General features: G+C 40.7%; 1 protein-coding gene and 1 long non-coding RNA gene across 3 annotated transcripts in view; both read left to right on the top strand.

Annotated features, from left to right (window-relative positions):
• CD44 (CD44 molecule (IN blood group)) overlaps positions 1–15,884 on the top strand; it is a 49,153-nt gene extending 33,269 nt beyond the window's left edge. The window contains exons 2-8 of one of the 2 annotated variants that reach the window (XM_075188344.1): positions 786–945; positions 1,465–1,604; positions 4,241–4,321; positions 4,998–5,297; positions 8,044–8,181; positions 10,632–10,710; positions 13,363–15,884. In XM_075188344.1, the coding sequence (XP_075044445.1) occupies positions 786–945; positions 1,465–1,604; positions 4,241–4,321; positions 4,998–5,297; positions 8,044–8,181; positions 10,632–10,710; positions 13,363–13,570 (1,106 nt within the window). In that variant the 3' untranslated portion in view covers positions 13,571–15,884. The remainder of the gene's footprint in view (positions 1–785; positions 946–1,464; positions 1,605–4,240; positions 4,322–4,997; positions 5,298–8,043; positions 8,182–10,631; positions 10,711–13,362) is intronic. The other variant, XM_075188345.1, reaches the window with a different exon arrangement.
• The window catches only part of LOC142103953 (uncharacterized), a 396,555-nt gene that overhangs the window by 179,000 nt on the left and 201,411 nt on the right, over positions 1–16,144 (top strand). The gene's annotated exons all lie outside the window — the stretch shown is intronic.

The following is a 16,144-nucleotide window of genomic DNA, read 5'->3' as shown; positions in this document are numbered from 1 at the left end:
ATCATTTATTTATATAGCGCCACTAATTCTGCAGCGCTGTACAGAGAACTCATTCACATCAGTCCCTGCCCCATTGGAGCTTACAGTCTAAATTCCCTACTATAGACACACACTCACACACTCACACACAGACAGACAGACATGGAGAAACTAGGGTCAATTTTTGATTGCTGCCAATTAACCTACAAGTATGTTTTTGGAGTGTGGGAGGAAACCGGAGCACCTGGAGGAAACCCACGCAAACACAGGGAGAACATACAAACTCCACACAGATAAGGCCATGGTCGGGAATTGAACTCATGACCCCAGTGCTGTGAGGCAGACGTGCTAACCACTAGGCCACTGTGCTGCCCAATTATCATGCCTGAAAATGATCTGAATGGCTCCCTCCATTGTCCTTATAGTTGTATAATAGTTATTATTGAACTAATAGTTTTAAAGCCAGGAGGTTTGATGTGCCTGAGAAAAAATACCTCTCCCCATCATCAATTCTTCTCTCAACATCTTAAGGTCTCTTCTCATTGAATAGATTTTGTAAAATGTAAATATAAAATCTTGTTGCAAAAAAATATGGGTTTTTTATTGCTTTGTTAAGAAAGCACAAACTTCTCAGGGTGTGGTTTACCGTTAAACTTACAGGTGGAGATGTTGCTTTTCCTGTCATAAAATAAGTTTAAAAAGCAACACTAACACTGACAGCCAATAGGCAACATAATACAATTGTTACAGATTTTAGCAAGAGCATGGCTCCGTCTAACATAAAACTTGTATCTTATGTATTTCAGTGATCAGCTGTCGATTCCAGGGAGTTTTCCATGTGGAGAAAGATACCAGATACAATCTAATCTATGAGGAAGCTGGAAGGGCTTGTACTGATATTGATGCCATTATAGCCACCAAGGAGCAGGTTGAGACGGCTTACGAAGTTGGTTTTGAGACCTGCAGGTATAGATATACATTTGGCTGTGAATTCTCCCCCAGACGTATTAGTCAGACTACCTTGCTGAAAGTTCAATGCTGTGTTTAAATGCTGTGCACACACCTACAAAGGCTCTGTTGACACTTACTAAAGTTTGTTCTTATTTGCAAATCTTGTCCTACTGAACAACATTTAGCTTTTGCATTCAAACAGAGGATCAGGTGCATTATTGCAAATAGCCCACATTCACCACGGGACGCCCTGATCCTCCAGTATGCCACGAGGTCCTCACATGGCGACGAGTAAACAATTGCTTAACTGGCAATCGCTCATTTTTAAAATCTAAAAACCAGAAATGTCAGAACTTTTCTTATTGCGTTGCAGATCTCAGTGACCACCGTAATACCACAATGTGCTCTTACTGGACTTGACATATGCAGATATTAATTGTAGATATGAATTGATTATAACTATTGATATATGCCTATCTGCGGATCACTTTTACTATAGTATTGCAAGGTTTTAAATGCTGTTTCGTTTTCCAGGTATGGCTGGGTAGATAACAGCACAGTGCTCATCCCTCGTATCACAAAAAATCCAAAATGTGCTGCTAACTACATCGGTATCTATGTGCTGAATTCTAATCTCACCAATAAATATGACGTCTACTGCTTCAATGCCTCAGGTCAGTAAGACTGTATCTCACCTATAGTTGTGATTTGCCAGTATAGTGACTTGGGCTGTCCACTATCAGGAGGCTAGAAGTTATACATTCCTCCATGTGCACACATTGTTCCATATAATACTATACTGTAATATACGCTACACACTGTAATACACTAAGCTACACACTAGACTATGCACTACCTACTGTGCTGCATAATACACCACAGGTAGGCAACCTGCGGCAACAGCCGGTGAGCCACAGGTTGCCCAACTCTGCTCCACAGCATACACTACATACATACATACATACATCATACTTGCCAACTTTTCCTCGTTGGCTTCAGGGAGATCCCGGGGGAGGTGGGGGTGTGGGGGCGGGGCTTGACGTATCACATCATTTTTGGCTCCGCCCCTAGACGATTGTCACAATTTGGGCCAATTACAGCTAAGATGATGCAATATTTGCGTCATTAAGCCCCAGCCCTTATCTATTGCGGGGGTGAGAAGCGGGAGGTTGACCTGCTCTCCCGGGAGCCCGGGAAGTCTCCCAGAAATGCGGGAGTCTCCCAGACATCCCGGGAGAGTAGGCAACTATGCGTTAAAGAAAAGCAGCTAATGAATCTTTAGAGACTGAAGTGTCTATTACATTTCTGTCTCTGCTCAGTGCTGAGGGGGTTAATGTGCCATTAGAACATTAGACTCTGTGAGATCTGATCCCGGAACCATTGGATGATATATGTGATTATTCACCCCTTTCTGTGAAATGTAAGGATACTGGAAGACACTGAGGGGTTCTCTAAATATATAACGGTATTTAGAAGACATGGAACTCTTTGGTGACTTCCAATATCTTCATATTAGCACATTAGTGCACATATAGACATATACAGCACTCGCAGAAATGCACAGTGACAGTAACAAAGACTGACATTGGCCCATTTGCAGACACTGACACAAACAGATTAACACTGCAAATAGTCTAATATTCAGGATACAATACAGAGCCCAGACTATTTAGTGAACTAAGCAGAGTCTATTTCCTTTAGTGTAATATACATTAACTGGAAGCAGCTTAACGTACAGAGCCCATTCCTTGGTTGCCCATTGTGACCATATATTGCCCAGTCCCTAGTGGCTCATGGTGGCCATAGGTTGCCTAGTCTCTGTATGCCCACTAAGATATGGAGGGGAATTCAATTCTCAGCCGTAAAAATTTTTTTAACACCGCGGTAAGAGATTTTAGTGCGGTTTTCACTCATTTTGGAGCGCGTTAACTTTTACCCCTTATTCAAATCTATTTTTAACGCACCGTTTTGTTAGCAAAAACTGTTCCATCGCGGACAAGTAGATGATCCATTGAAAGTATCGGGAGGGAGAGAGAAGCGTTAAAAGCTATTCAATTCTTTTTTAAAGGGGCGCTGTAAACTGTCAAATCGCCAGTTTTATCTCGCCCCTCTCATGGCTGTGCAAATAAATAAAAACACAAGAAAACTATTGAAATTATGTAATGTAAAAAAAAAAGAAAAATTATGTTTCTCAGTAATGCATAACATGGAATAGGTGATTTTTTTTTTTACAAAAAGCATGTAATTTTTTTTTAATAAAATTAATAGACACAATAATCACTAATTAATATATGTATGTATGCACTAATGTGTTTTGTTCTGGTATAGATAATTCTATAGTAAAAAAATAGTAAAAAAAAAGTACTGTATGTAGATATTATAAAATAGAAGGTTGTGTAATGCAATACAAATGTATGCCAATGTATTTTTTTTCTTATAGATGACCGTGTTAAACACTCCCTTTCACTCCGCTAAAAATTTGCAAGCACCAATCGTTAATGCGCAGGGGGGCGTTACTTGTTTGTAAATTAAATAGCACGATTTTTTACACTGCAGTCCCCTAGAAATAGTCGCGCCCTTGGGTCAAAAGCTGCGCGGATAATTAAAATTTTTAACGCTGCAAAAAAAATAAAAAATACTGCGGTCCATTGAATTCATTAATCCTCAGACTGAGGGGTATATTTACTAAACTACGGTTTTGTAAAAGTGGAGATGTTCCCTTTAGCAACCAATCAGATTCTAGCTGTCATTTATTTAGTACATTCTACAAAATGATAGCTAGAATCTGATTGGTTGCTATAAGCAACATCTCCACACCTTCAGACCCGCATTTTAGTAAATATACCCCTGAGTGTTTATTTACAGATCATTGAAATAGGAATATCAACTTTAATACCTATAATACTTTACAAAAAGTTTTATGTTATTCCTTATAACATTAATAAAACACAAGTTTTTCGAATAACTATTAAAGTGACAAGAGTAATTTGCAGCAGCACAGTGCAAATGTTGTTTTGTGACGTCACGCGTCTACTTGTTCCACAAACCCATGAATTAGCGGGCTACAATGTCGTCTTCCGCAGAGAGTATAAGTTTGCTCCATGTGACAAGTTGGTCAGAACGGGGAGTTTCCAGGTGCACTAATGAAGTTTTGCACCATAGTGTAGGAACGAGATTTCATTTTCAGGATGGGATTGGACAGAGTTAGAGAGGCAGAGGTGGTACAGAGCATTACTCTCCTGGTATGTGTAATATCTATTGTATCTATGCTGATGCTGTATTTTTCTCCATCTGTTTTTCCTTTATGCAGAAACAAGTGACAAGAACTGTGATCAGTATGATTACAGGAATAAGAGCGTACCCTCTTATGATCCTACTGAAGAAGAAGAAGGTTTGTCTTTTGCAAAAAAAAAAAAAATGACATCACCAACAACGGGGGCTGTGGGAGGGGCCAGTCACTCTAACGCTCTGCATGGATGCAGTTTACATGTTTTTGTCTCTGTTGCATTAACACATTTTTTGACCTTGTTGTATTAACAGGGAAACCATATAGCGAACACCTAGCTTTATTTAAAGCATACAAATCCACAGCAACAGCACTGCAGTCCTTTATAGTCATGTGGTGGGTGTACTCGAACTCCCACCTACCACTCAGTCTACATGTATGTTGGCGACTCTCTGACTGCCGGGGGAACTCAACATACTGAAGAGAAGAGGCTTAATCATAGACAAATACAAATGTGACAAGTCGTACATTTTTATTTCCCACTGTGTATTTCTGCCTAGTAAAAGTGCCATCTGGTGCGTACACACAGAGGAGGCGGCCATTTTGTGATGGCAGTCTCAACAATGCACCAGTAACCAGTAACATCACTAAGGCATGAACACCTAAAATGGCTGCCTCCATGATATGCTACGTGACGTGACTCAGTTTTGTCACCGGTTACTACTGCGTTCTCCGCTGTGTGCAGGTGACAGGGGCACGCATAGGAAAAGCAAACCCTACATGTCTGCGGGGAATACTTCTTACTTAGTAAGTATTACCTTACTCTCTTCCTGCACGTTAGGACCCTTGGATGGTACTGAGTCCAGCAAAGTGAGTGTCACTCACCCTGGACATGGTAATACAACTACTGAGCAAGGAAAGGATTGGGAGGATTGTACGACTGACCCTTTGCCGTTTACTGAGCAGCCCGAACATTCCGGCGATCGCGTTGAGGATCCTTATGATAGTACTCGAAAAAATCTTCTAGATGATAGAACTGCTGACCAAGAAGGTTTGATCCCAGTAACCACACCCAATCCAGAAGATGACTTTCAAAGAACAGCAGAAGCACCTGTTCACCAGGATTCAGGAACTAAACATGGTAGGAGGGCGCTCATCCCTGGGCATTAGTTTAACATAGTATTTCACTTTTAAACAATGCAAATAACAAACATTTTGCATTGTTAGCTCGCATATAACTGTATGTAGTTGCCAATGCTCTCTTATGTTCATACTCAGTAGTTTATAGATTTGTTCCTAGAAGTTTTTGGTTACTGGCAATGTCCTATTTCATTTTGGTCTTTGGTCAACTCTAAGTAGCCCGTATTTTACACAGTATAGGATACATTTTTTAAAGGTGAGTATTTATAACTGAAGTCCAGTGGTTAGATCGTTTGGCGTGATGTTGTGATTTGCATCATCACAGTACATCACGAAGTTGCCTGCTCTTCTCGGTGTTCAGTAGATCTCCACCTAATTCGCAAATCTCCCTTACATTCTGGGAGAGTAGGCAAAGTTGATATAGGTGTAGAGCGAAAAGAGACCCGGGCATCGGACGTGTAGCATATTCAAGCAACCTATCAGCAGGTAGCTTGAATCTGTCTAGTGCAAGTTGAAAGCACATGATTGGTTTTTACAGTTTAGCAGAAATATTGCACATCATGCAATGTTAGTATATGAACTCTATAGCCCCCAAATTAGAGTATGACACTTCAAGCTTACTGTAGTTCACAAAGGCAAATTTCCACCAGTTCCATGGAAAGAGTTATTCGCTCAGCCAAGGTACAATAGATGCAGGCCCCAATACATATTTTACTTGTACATCTAAGCTCATGTCTAATGCTCACTGGTTTCTAGTGCTTGTATCAATCAGTTTTAGGTTCATTGTGCATGTCTTTGTGGTTAGAGCATACCAGCCTGCTACTCTCCGGGCGTTGTAGAACCACAAGCCCCAGCAAGGCTGTAAGAGGGAGCAAAACTGCTGGAAAGACACAATTTTCCGAAGCCTAGGTTAAAGGTAGCCCATTAAATAGACAGGAACACTACACTTTCACTGGAAAATAACCATATTTTATTTAGAGGGTAAAATCCTCATTGACATGCTGAAGTCCCTCCTCCAAAGTCTTATGCTTTGTCTCTTTATACTAACATTAGTCCACATTTATGCTGGGAACTTAATGCTTTGTATACTAATCACCAGATTGGGGTTCCGCTTTGTATACTAACCAATTTATTCTGGGTCTGCACTGTATATCAGTTACCAGATTGAGCTTTGCATACTAGCCACTAGATTGCCTTAGCTTTGTATAGTAGTGGCCAGATTGGCCTCAGCATGTATAACAATATCCATATTGGGCTCAGTTTTATATCCTAGCCACTTTTTTTTACTAGCCACCAGAAAGTGCTCTATGTTGTATACTAGCTACCAGAAAGTGTTCTGTGTGGTATAATAGCCACCAGAAAGTGTTCTGTGTGGTATACTGGCCTCCAGAAAGTGTTCTATGTGTTATGCCAGCTACCAGAAAGTGTTCTATGTTGTATACTAGCTACCAGAAAGTGTTCTGTGTGGTATACTAGCCACCAGAAAGTGTTCTGTGTTGTATACTGGCCTCCAGAAAGTGTTCTATGTGTTATGATTGCTACCATAATGTGTTCTGTGTTGTATACTAGCCACCAGAAAGTTTTCTGTGTGGTATACTAGCCACCATAATGTGTTCTGTGTGGTATACTAGCCACCAGAAAGTGTTCTGTGTGGCATACTAGCTACCAGAAAGTGTTCTATGTGGTATACTAGCTACCATAATGTGTTCTGTGTTGTATACTATCCAACAGAAAGTGTTCTGTGTGGTATACTAGTTACCAGAAAGTCTTCTGTGTGGTATACCAGCCACCGGAAAGTGTTCTGTGTGGTATACTAGGCACCAGAATGAATGTAGTGAAGTGCAGGGAAGGATGTCTAGTAAAGTACATATGGAGGAGGTGGTTCCCATGCCTGAAATTTGCATTGGCGGCCTATGCTCCTCTAGTTACACATGACACATAATTCTGTTGTGTATGGATTCCAGTTTTGGGTTTTAACTAAAAAAAACCAGAAAACTTCCCACCAAGGAATTTCCCGTTGTTTTCATTTAAAACCAAAAAAGCCAGAAATTTGATTGCTGGTCAGAGCTGCCAGCAGTTTTCAGAGACCAGAACTTAAGCAAGTCCCCCGCCCACCTCCAGTTCGTCACTCTTATAGACACCCAGATCTGCTTCTTATTACATGGTCACTGCTAATTGTAATGGTGTAAGGGCCCTGGGGGTGATAACAGTTAGAGCCCCTCATCTACTTCCGCCACTTTAGTAGTTACTCGCTTACTAGGGATTATTATGTTGCCCCCGGTTGCAATCTGCTCAAAAGGTATTGATGTAAAGCACAGCTGAGAAAGAGCAAAGCACCTCTATGAAGGAACCCTAACTCTGAGTGACATCAATGTTCCTAGTGAACTGATAATCTGCCTTGTCAATTATGTCCCTGGATTCTAAAGAATTAGAAGGCAGTTATCGGGGAAGCCAACAAAATGTCTGCTTCCACTGTTTGGAGACAACAAGTTTAAAGTATTTTCAACTTTATTGTTCTATACATGTTGTGATATATTAATAGATCCATCGGCCCTGGATGGCTGTAAAGCCCAACCACATCTTTCGCTCATTCCCCTTCCGGAGCTCTACTGTTTACATTTTCAGTAAGTCTGTAATGTTTCGCTGTGATGAGGACGCCATATGCCTCTTGTTGTTCACCTAGTAAGTATAAAAATTAGATTATAGACACATACTCAGCCTCATTGATCATCGTGCTCGTTCTACAGAACCTACACATGTAGATGTGTCTGATGAGAAGAAAAATAGGAATGAGGACTTGGACAACAACACGACTGTTGATGGATCAGCCGAGGGAAGTTCAGACTCTAATAAGACCAATGTTCAGAGGAGGGCAGCGATTCCAGGTGAGTCAATGAACGGCACCATTTAAAATATCTTCTTATTTGTCATGCATCCCCTACATGTGCAGTAATCTGTTTCAACCGACTAACCAGTATTTTAGGATGTATCTCAGAAAGTGGTTCTTAAATCAATCTCTGGGTTTCTAGGTTTGGGAAACACTTTCCTAGATATCGGCATAGTTAAAATCAGTTTTTGAGATTTATTAAAATTGGATTCAGGTGCGAATTTTCACTAAACCAAAGCAGCCAATCAGTACTCGGCTTTTATCTACCTAGCGCACGATTGCCAATTAAAGCAAATATCTGGTTGGTTGATATGTTTCAGTGCAAAATACTACACCGATTTACCTTGCATTTGTGTTTTTTGACCTTTCTATCTACCAGGCAGTCTTTGACCAAAAATACGACAACTCCATATGTCCCAACATTTATTTATTAATTTATTTTTTCCTACTTAGAAATATGCAAACTCGGTTATATATTTATGCAACAATTCCTTGCACTTGTATGTGTGTCTAACCCTGTATATGTAATCAGTTCCGGAGTGCCCATGGGATAATGTCATTTGTACATCTCCGCGAACTGAGCGACATTTACTCTGGCCCACGGGTTGATCAAGATATTGTAAACCCTGGTACATGCTAATATAATCCCTTCCTAAAACTCTCTCCTCTGGTAAAGGGTAGATTTGCATATATATTATAAGAAGAAGGGAATTGCTGCTGGATGAATTAAATATTCCCCAGTTTTCGAATTAAATGAAGAAAAGAGATAGTAAGAAAAACTACCCCAGTGACCTAGAGAAATGCCGAATGTGATTATCAGTCACCCACCACCACATCAGCCGCGAACATGAAGTCATTAGTTTAACTAGCACTGAGAGTTGTCCTTTCCCAGATAATTCTCTCCTTCTCTCCACCCTACACATCAGATCTGTCCTCTAAAAGTGAAATAATGATATACGCGAGAGCCAGCAGGAATGATAACAGTGTAGTCTGTGTTCTTCGAATGTGGATGACATTAATTGCAGCTTGTTCACAAGTCCTATTTATCCACATTCCAAGTTATTAACCAACTAAACAGCAAGTTAATTAGTCATGAGTTAGATGGAAACTGTAGGAATTCTGTGTTTCTGGGAAGAAGCAAGACCACCTCCATTTCTGTAACCGACTAGAAGACTAGAATGTTGCCTGTTTTAATGACCATTACTGTTTTGTGCATCTTTTTGTTGACTAAATCCAATGACCAGAGTGCCCAGTGATGGCATCAGTGTCTAGTCCAGTGGTTCCCAAACTTTTGCAGTTCGCAGCACCCTTAGAGTGGTGCCCTCCACACACTCTGTGCCCTCCTTCATCTCTACACACTCTATGCCCCCTGCATCCTCACACTCTGTGCCCTTCTTCATCTCCACTCACTCTGCCCCCTCTGCATCCAGTCACTCTGCGCCCTTTGCATCCTCTCACTCTGCCCCCTCTGCATCCTCTCACTCTGCCCCCTCTGCATCCTCTCACTTTGCCTCACTTTGCACCCTCTGCATCCACTCATGCTGCCCCCTCTGCATCCACTCACGCTGCCCCCTCTGCATCCACTCACGCTGCCCCCTCTGCATCTTCTCACTTTGCCCCCTTTGCATCCACTCACGCTGCCCCCTCTGCATCCAGTCATTCTGCCTCCTCTGTCCTCTCTCATGCTGTCTCCTCTGCCCTCTCTCACAATGCCCCCTCTGCCGCGGCCAGCCAAAGAAAAAAAAAACAAAAACGTACCAATCCGCGCGGCGCCCGGGACCCAGCATCCTCCTCTCTCCCCGCAGCTGATCTGAGAGGAGGATTCTGGGTACCGGGCGCCGCGCGAATTGGTAAGATTTTTTTTATTTTTTTTCTTTTCTTTACTGGCTTGCCCGCGGCGCACACTTTTGGAACCGCTGGTAGGCGACAAGACAAATAACAAGGTCTCTTCTGGCATCACTGGGGCCCGTTAGTTGGATGGTGACCGCTCATACCAGACAATAACACTCATTTTCCAACCACATTTAGCAATATGTTGGCAATGATTCGATTGGGACCGCGTGAGATTCCAGTCCAGTTGCCCGATGCTGGCTGCAATTGAACAGTATCTGGGATCACCATAAGAGTCTTTGTTCAGAAGTCATTACTTGGTTAAATCAAGCAATTATAGAATTTCACGGTTTTATCTAGTCTGCCCTTTGTAATATATATTTCATGGTTTGCTTTTTGGAGGGATGTACATGCATTTTTGACTGCTGATGTACAAATGTCTACTAAGAGAATATTTCAATGATCTCTCAGCCTTCGGTTGTGCTCTATAGGTGTCATTTAATGAGCATCTGTGGAGTAAATTAATATTCATGAGCATGTCGCTATCTTTGATAGCACAAGATAATGTTTATAGCTACATATGTTTACCAAGTTTTGAATATATTCTTTTGTTTACAGAGTGGTTAATTGTGTGTGTCTCGCTGGTGTGTCTGGGGCTGATATTCTCCGTCTGCATCGCACTCAACGCTGGCAGAATGTAAGTAATACCTCTTTAAATTAATAATAGGCCATGTGGGACCCCTAACAGTCATTTTTATTATTCTTTATTTATTACATGTGGTCAGTAGTGGACAGGAGCACAGTATTTATGACTGGGGGTAGACTTATCAAATCTTCTGAGAAGTGGAGGTGTTGCCCATAGCAACCAATCAGATTCTATCTGTAGGATTCTAGAATGCACTAGATAAATGACAGCTAGAACCTGAATGGTTGCTATGGGCAACACCTTTACTTTTTCTTTTTAAAAGGTTTGATCATTCTCGTCCTGTGTACCTGGACAGAAGCCATTTTGTTCCATTATTTAGCTAAAAGTTGAAAAGTAAGTCATCTGGAATCAGTACAGACAGATTTTAAAGCAGATTAAAAAAAACAAAAAACACTGCATATTGCATATATTAAATGATGGTTCCTTTAAAATATACAATGGTTTCAGTGACTCCAGGAACGTATTACATTCCAGATCTGGATTTCATGAAACACAATGCAGATTTACTTAGGAGTTTGCTCCTGCTGTGGAAACAAGTAAATTGTCAAAACAGATATATACTTCAGACATCAGGACGGTGACTGTATCTGGAATGTGTACAGTGCACATTGCATGGTCCTGATTAGAAACATTCCCCTCACGTAGAATGGCAGGAAGTTAAAGAGTCTGGGGGTAAATGGAGGGAGCAGATGTGATCTGACTTGGTAGAAGCTTCTGCTTCAGCCCCTGAATAGTAGTTGAGTTTTAGAGACTCCTTGCGAAACAATAATTCTGTATTTTATTGTATTAAAAAATAAATAAATACTATACAATTCTCGCTAACTTGCTATTTATCAATATTCGGCCATGAAGACGTTTTCCTTTTCCCCGCTTATCACTGCGTTAGAAAAGCTGTTATGGCCGTAAACGACCATCAAAGTCTCACCGAGTGCGCATGCGTGATCCGGCTGATTAATACGTGCCGTCAGTTGACGTTCCATTAATAACAAAGAAATAGAGTTAGTTAAAAAAAAAAGATAAAAATATTTAAAAAACAGATCTATTTTTATGCTATTGACAATTGCTAAATGCTTTATTCAAATGATGCAACATTTTGTTACGCATTTTTCTTCTGTTACATTAGACATATAAAAATGTAAAATAAAAATAGAGATTGAGCATCTTTAAATTGGTTAGAAAATGATGCCATTACGATGTTATAAGGGACTTGCTATAAACAATATAGTTTTTCCATATTTGTAAAAAAAAAGTTAAAACATAAAAAACAATCAAAAGTATTTAGAGAAGGTAGTACATTTATTTGCACCTTTTACAGAACGTGTCCATTTATTTGAGGCAAATAAGAGCCGCCGTGTTCCCGTAGAATAAGAACCATCGGCATTTTGATGTTTAGGTTCCATGACGCATCAAAATAGTTCTCCAAAGAAACATTTATTGGTCTACTACATTAAAAGTGTTAATTAAGAGTGGCGTCATGCCTCTAAGGTCCCTTCAAACGTTTCATTACACATTGGGGCAAGCCTCTTTGTACTTTGTGGGTCCTTCCCATTGCTAATTATCCCTTTCAAGTTATTGTTTTACCTGTGGGAACACACGGGGCTACATTATAAAGTGTTATCTAAAGCCAATATTAAATAAATGACTGAGTTATTCAGCAACATGAGCTTAACGTGTTCTGTCAATCTCCAGATGTTAAAACATCCTCTCTGCATTATGTTACCATCAAAATAAAAATATAAAGATAAAAACTAAGTGTAATAAGCAGTAGAATGTATGAACGTTACGTCATTTAAAGTGGTGCCATTGTTCTATATCAGTGTGACTGTGACACAAGTACTCTCTGCTGCTTAGTACACAATCCCAATACACAACTTGAATTGTATCTTTACTTTCATATTAATCCATAAGTGAGTTCCTCTCATGCAGTCATTCTCAATATAGATCGTCAAGTCATTTAAAAAATGTATTAGATACAATTTTTTAAATAATGTTTGTACATGTTAATGTAATGTGTATGTCCTCACTAACCACTACTTACTGTGGTGAGGATAATAAAATATAGTACACATGGGGTAGATTTATCAAACCGTTTAAAAAGGAAAAGTAGAGACATTGCCCATAGCAACCAATCAGATTCTAGCTATCCTTTGTCTAGTACATTCTAGAATCTGGTAGCTAGAATCTTAATGGTTGCTATGGGCAACAGCTCCCCGTTTCCTTTTTAGATCTGTGGAGAAAACATTTTGCTGGTGTTGTCCAGTATAAGTCATAATAAGTGTGGTCTCTAGATAGTCATATACATTTTGATTATTTTGAGCACATGGCCAGGATATTGGTCTCCAAGAAAATGGCGTCAGCTCAGGATCTGTGTAGATGCTTTTTACAGTTATTGCCGAATTGCGTTCAAAGTGTTACAAGAGTCATTTGTGAATCTGACCATTTTGACTTACCTTGTGTGTCATTTTAACAGTATTTTATTAATATGTACCTCTCGCCAACCACAAAGGAAAGCAACCACAAAATGGCTGCCTCCACTGGGAGCAGACGAAGGGTACACTTTAATGCTTTTGGGTGCCTTGTTGATGTTACGGACGGTCAGTGTCCTTCTTACTCAACTATTGATTATCGCTGTCTTCTACACAGATGTGGCCATAAAAGGAAATTGGTGATAAACGGCAACAAGGGTTCCCTAGAAGATGGGGTCATCATGGAGCAGAACGGAGACACAATCAAGTCTCAGGAGATGGTTCAGTTGGTATCTCAGGATCAGTCAGACAACCCTGGCGGTAACGCTATGACACAAGAGGACAAAAGAAACGCACGGGATGTGGACATGAAAATTGGAGTCTAGACACTTGCACTCCCTCACATTATTTTTTGGGGGGAGGGGGGGGGGAACGCTGTTGGAAATTAAAAGAACTGGGACTGAACTTTTTAAGTATAATGAGCCACTGACATGATCCAGCTTATTTTGCCACTTTGCAAACCAAGCCCAAAAAATAGTTGGCTCCCCCAGTGTTTGCATGAAAACGGACACCTCTCCCTAAATGACGCAATAGAAGTAGAGGGCGGGGGGCATGGCGGGAGGCCAGAGATGTGCAAATATAAAACGCAAAAAAATACTGAACACATCGTCATGGTCCAAAGTTAGTGGTTTAAAATTGATATGTATTATTGATTGAATCGCAATAGTAGTGTGTAGGCTCCAAAGACGATTGGAAGGTACACTGTATAGGAAGTAGTAATCTGTATTTATAACGATAAGCTCCTATATGCAGCAGATTTCCCGTAGCATAGTGAATGTATAAATCTAAGATACGGGTGACTGAGGGGTCTACGTCCCCTCCCCCATGTCTAGTCTTAACCCCCGCAGGCAGCGTTGCCCCCTAGTGGCTGCAGGGATTTTCAGGGAATGTGGGGCTTCCAATATAAGCAGACCACTGGGACAGTGACATAATATTTACATTTCCGCATTCTGTACTTCCAGTCAATGTCCTCTTTTGGGGTAGTAAGAAAAAAGAGGTTTATTGTCCCGTCCTCTCCTGTTTCTTACTTTTGTGACCCGCAATCATTTCCTGCCCCCTCTTGTAGTAATTCGGACACCCCCACCCAATAACCTGAAGCCAGACTGGCAGAATTCTATTGATTCAGAGTGCTTCTGAACTGGAGATTGTCGCAGCTGAGTGGTCCAGCCCCTGACAACCCATTCTGTGGCCCACAAAATGGGTGGCGCTTAACCAAAACTGGGTGGAGTTTTAACAAAATGTATTTATTTGTGGGTGGAACAGGGGTGGGGCCAATTTTGTTCCTATTCCGTGATTCTAAATATTGGGAGGTATGTAAGCCCACACCTGATTGCCACACGAGGGCAGCAGGACACCAGGGCGAAGATTGACCATAAGTGGCCTCCTCTCATTTGATAACATGATGTATATAGAGTAAAATAGAGCTAAACCCCACAGCAGAAAATTACATATTATATATAACACTTAAAAATAACATCCAGGGAAACTTTGCTGCCGAACCTGTGAATCGGCGCACGTCACGCACGATACTGTCCCGATAGCTCCCGGACCACTAAAATCCCCATCATGCCGTGTTTACTGAATCATGCATTTTTGTTTTTGCATTTTACATAAAACCTACAGAGTAGATGGTATGCACAGCTTACGGCCCCACACTAAGGGGTTTATTTACTAAACTGCCGGTTTGAAAAAGTGGAGATGTTGCCTATAGCAACCAATCAGATTCTAGCTGTCATTTTGTAGAATGCACTAAATAAATAACAGCTAGATCCTGATTGGTTGCTTTAGGCAACATCTCCACTTTTTCGAACCCGCAGTTTAGTAAATCTAGCCCTAAGTATTAGACTGTTGGACAAGAGGCAGGTAGGGGAGACTGCCTGGTCCCCTCTGGATCCGCTAGTGGGACTATCTCTGGAGATTAGGGACAGTTACCAGCTTCTTTAAGACTAATGGAAGAAAACGTCTCATAGAATGTTGTGAGTTTCAGCATATTTATTACATTTGCCGTATATTATCCTTTTTCTGGTAATTCAGTTTTTGCTTCTATTTAACCCTAAAGAAAATATCTTTAAAGCTGCAAAATATTTTAAAATAATAAAATTTCACAACTTTGCACATCTCTGTTGGAGGGGGGAGGGGGGGAGGGGAATGTTTGGGTGATAACCTCTCCACTGCTGATCACCTGTCCTATCACTGGGTAGCTTAGTTTCTGCAATTTCAGGTGTAAGCATTGAGTATAAAACAATACATTACACGTTGCTTAGATTCGACAATATTTAATGTCCACATTGCTGGTGTAGCTGCTGAACGTCTAACTACATTACCATGAGAAGTGGAGGTAGATTAAAACCGTACAATCATTGGCGGGATGTCTCAGAGTTGCTCACTCAGCTGCGACGCTTAGAAATTATAGAAATTGAAAGCGTTAGATGATTCAAAGCCGAGGAATGTTTTATGGATGACAATTTTATGCCATTGTTTAAAATGCGAATGTAAAGTTAACCTGTTGGCTCCCGAACGGAACCTTCATTTACTGTTTAAAGTTTCTGCAGGGTTGGGTTAAACAGATGTCTGGCAGATAGGTGTTTTGTACATAGAGTTCACCTGCCTATTGTATATAAAAGCTTTGAGAACGATAAATTCTTGTCTCTTTCTGTAGAGAAAATGCACTCATGGCTGAGAGTGTGGGTGGGTGGGGGGTCATATGCTTGGGCTAAGTCTACCCATTCAAATTTCAGTTCTTCTTAAAAATAAAAGTGGAGGTGTTGTCCGTAGCAACCAATCAGATTCTAGCTGTCATTTCTCTAGTGCATTGTAAAAAATGATAGCTAGAATCTGATTGGTTGCTATGGGCAACACTTACACTTTTGTTTTTTAGATGGGTTGATAAATCTATCTCT

This window comes from Mixophyes fleayi, chromosome 10, assembly GCF_038048845.1.
Source record: "Mixophyes fleayi isolate aMixFle1 chromosome 10, aMixFle1.hap1, whole genome shotgun sequence".
NCBI classification, from domain to species: Eukaryota; Metazoa; Chordata; class Amphibia; order Anura; family Limnodynastidae; genus Mixophyes; species Mixophyes fleayi.
This window is presented reverse-complemented; position numbering and strand designations above follow the sequence as displayed.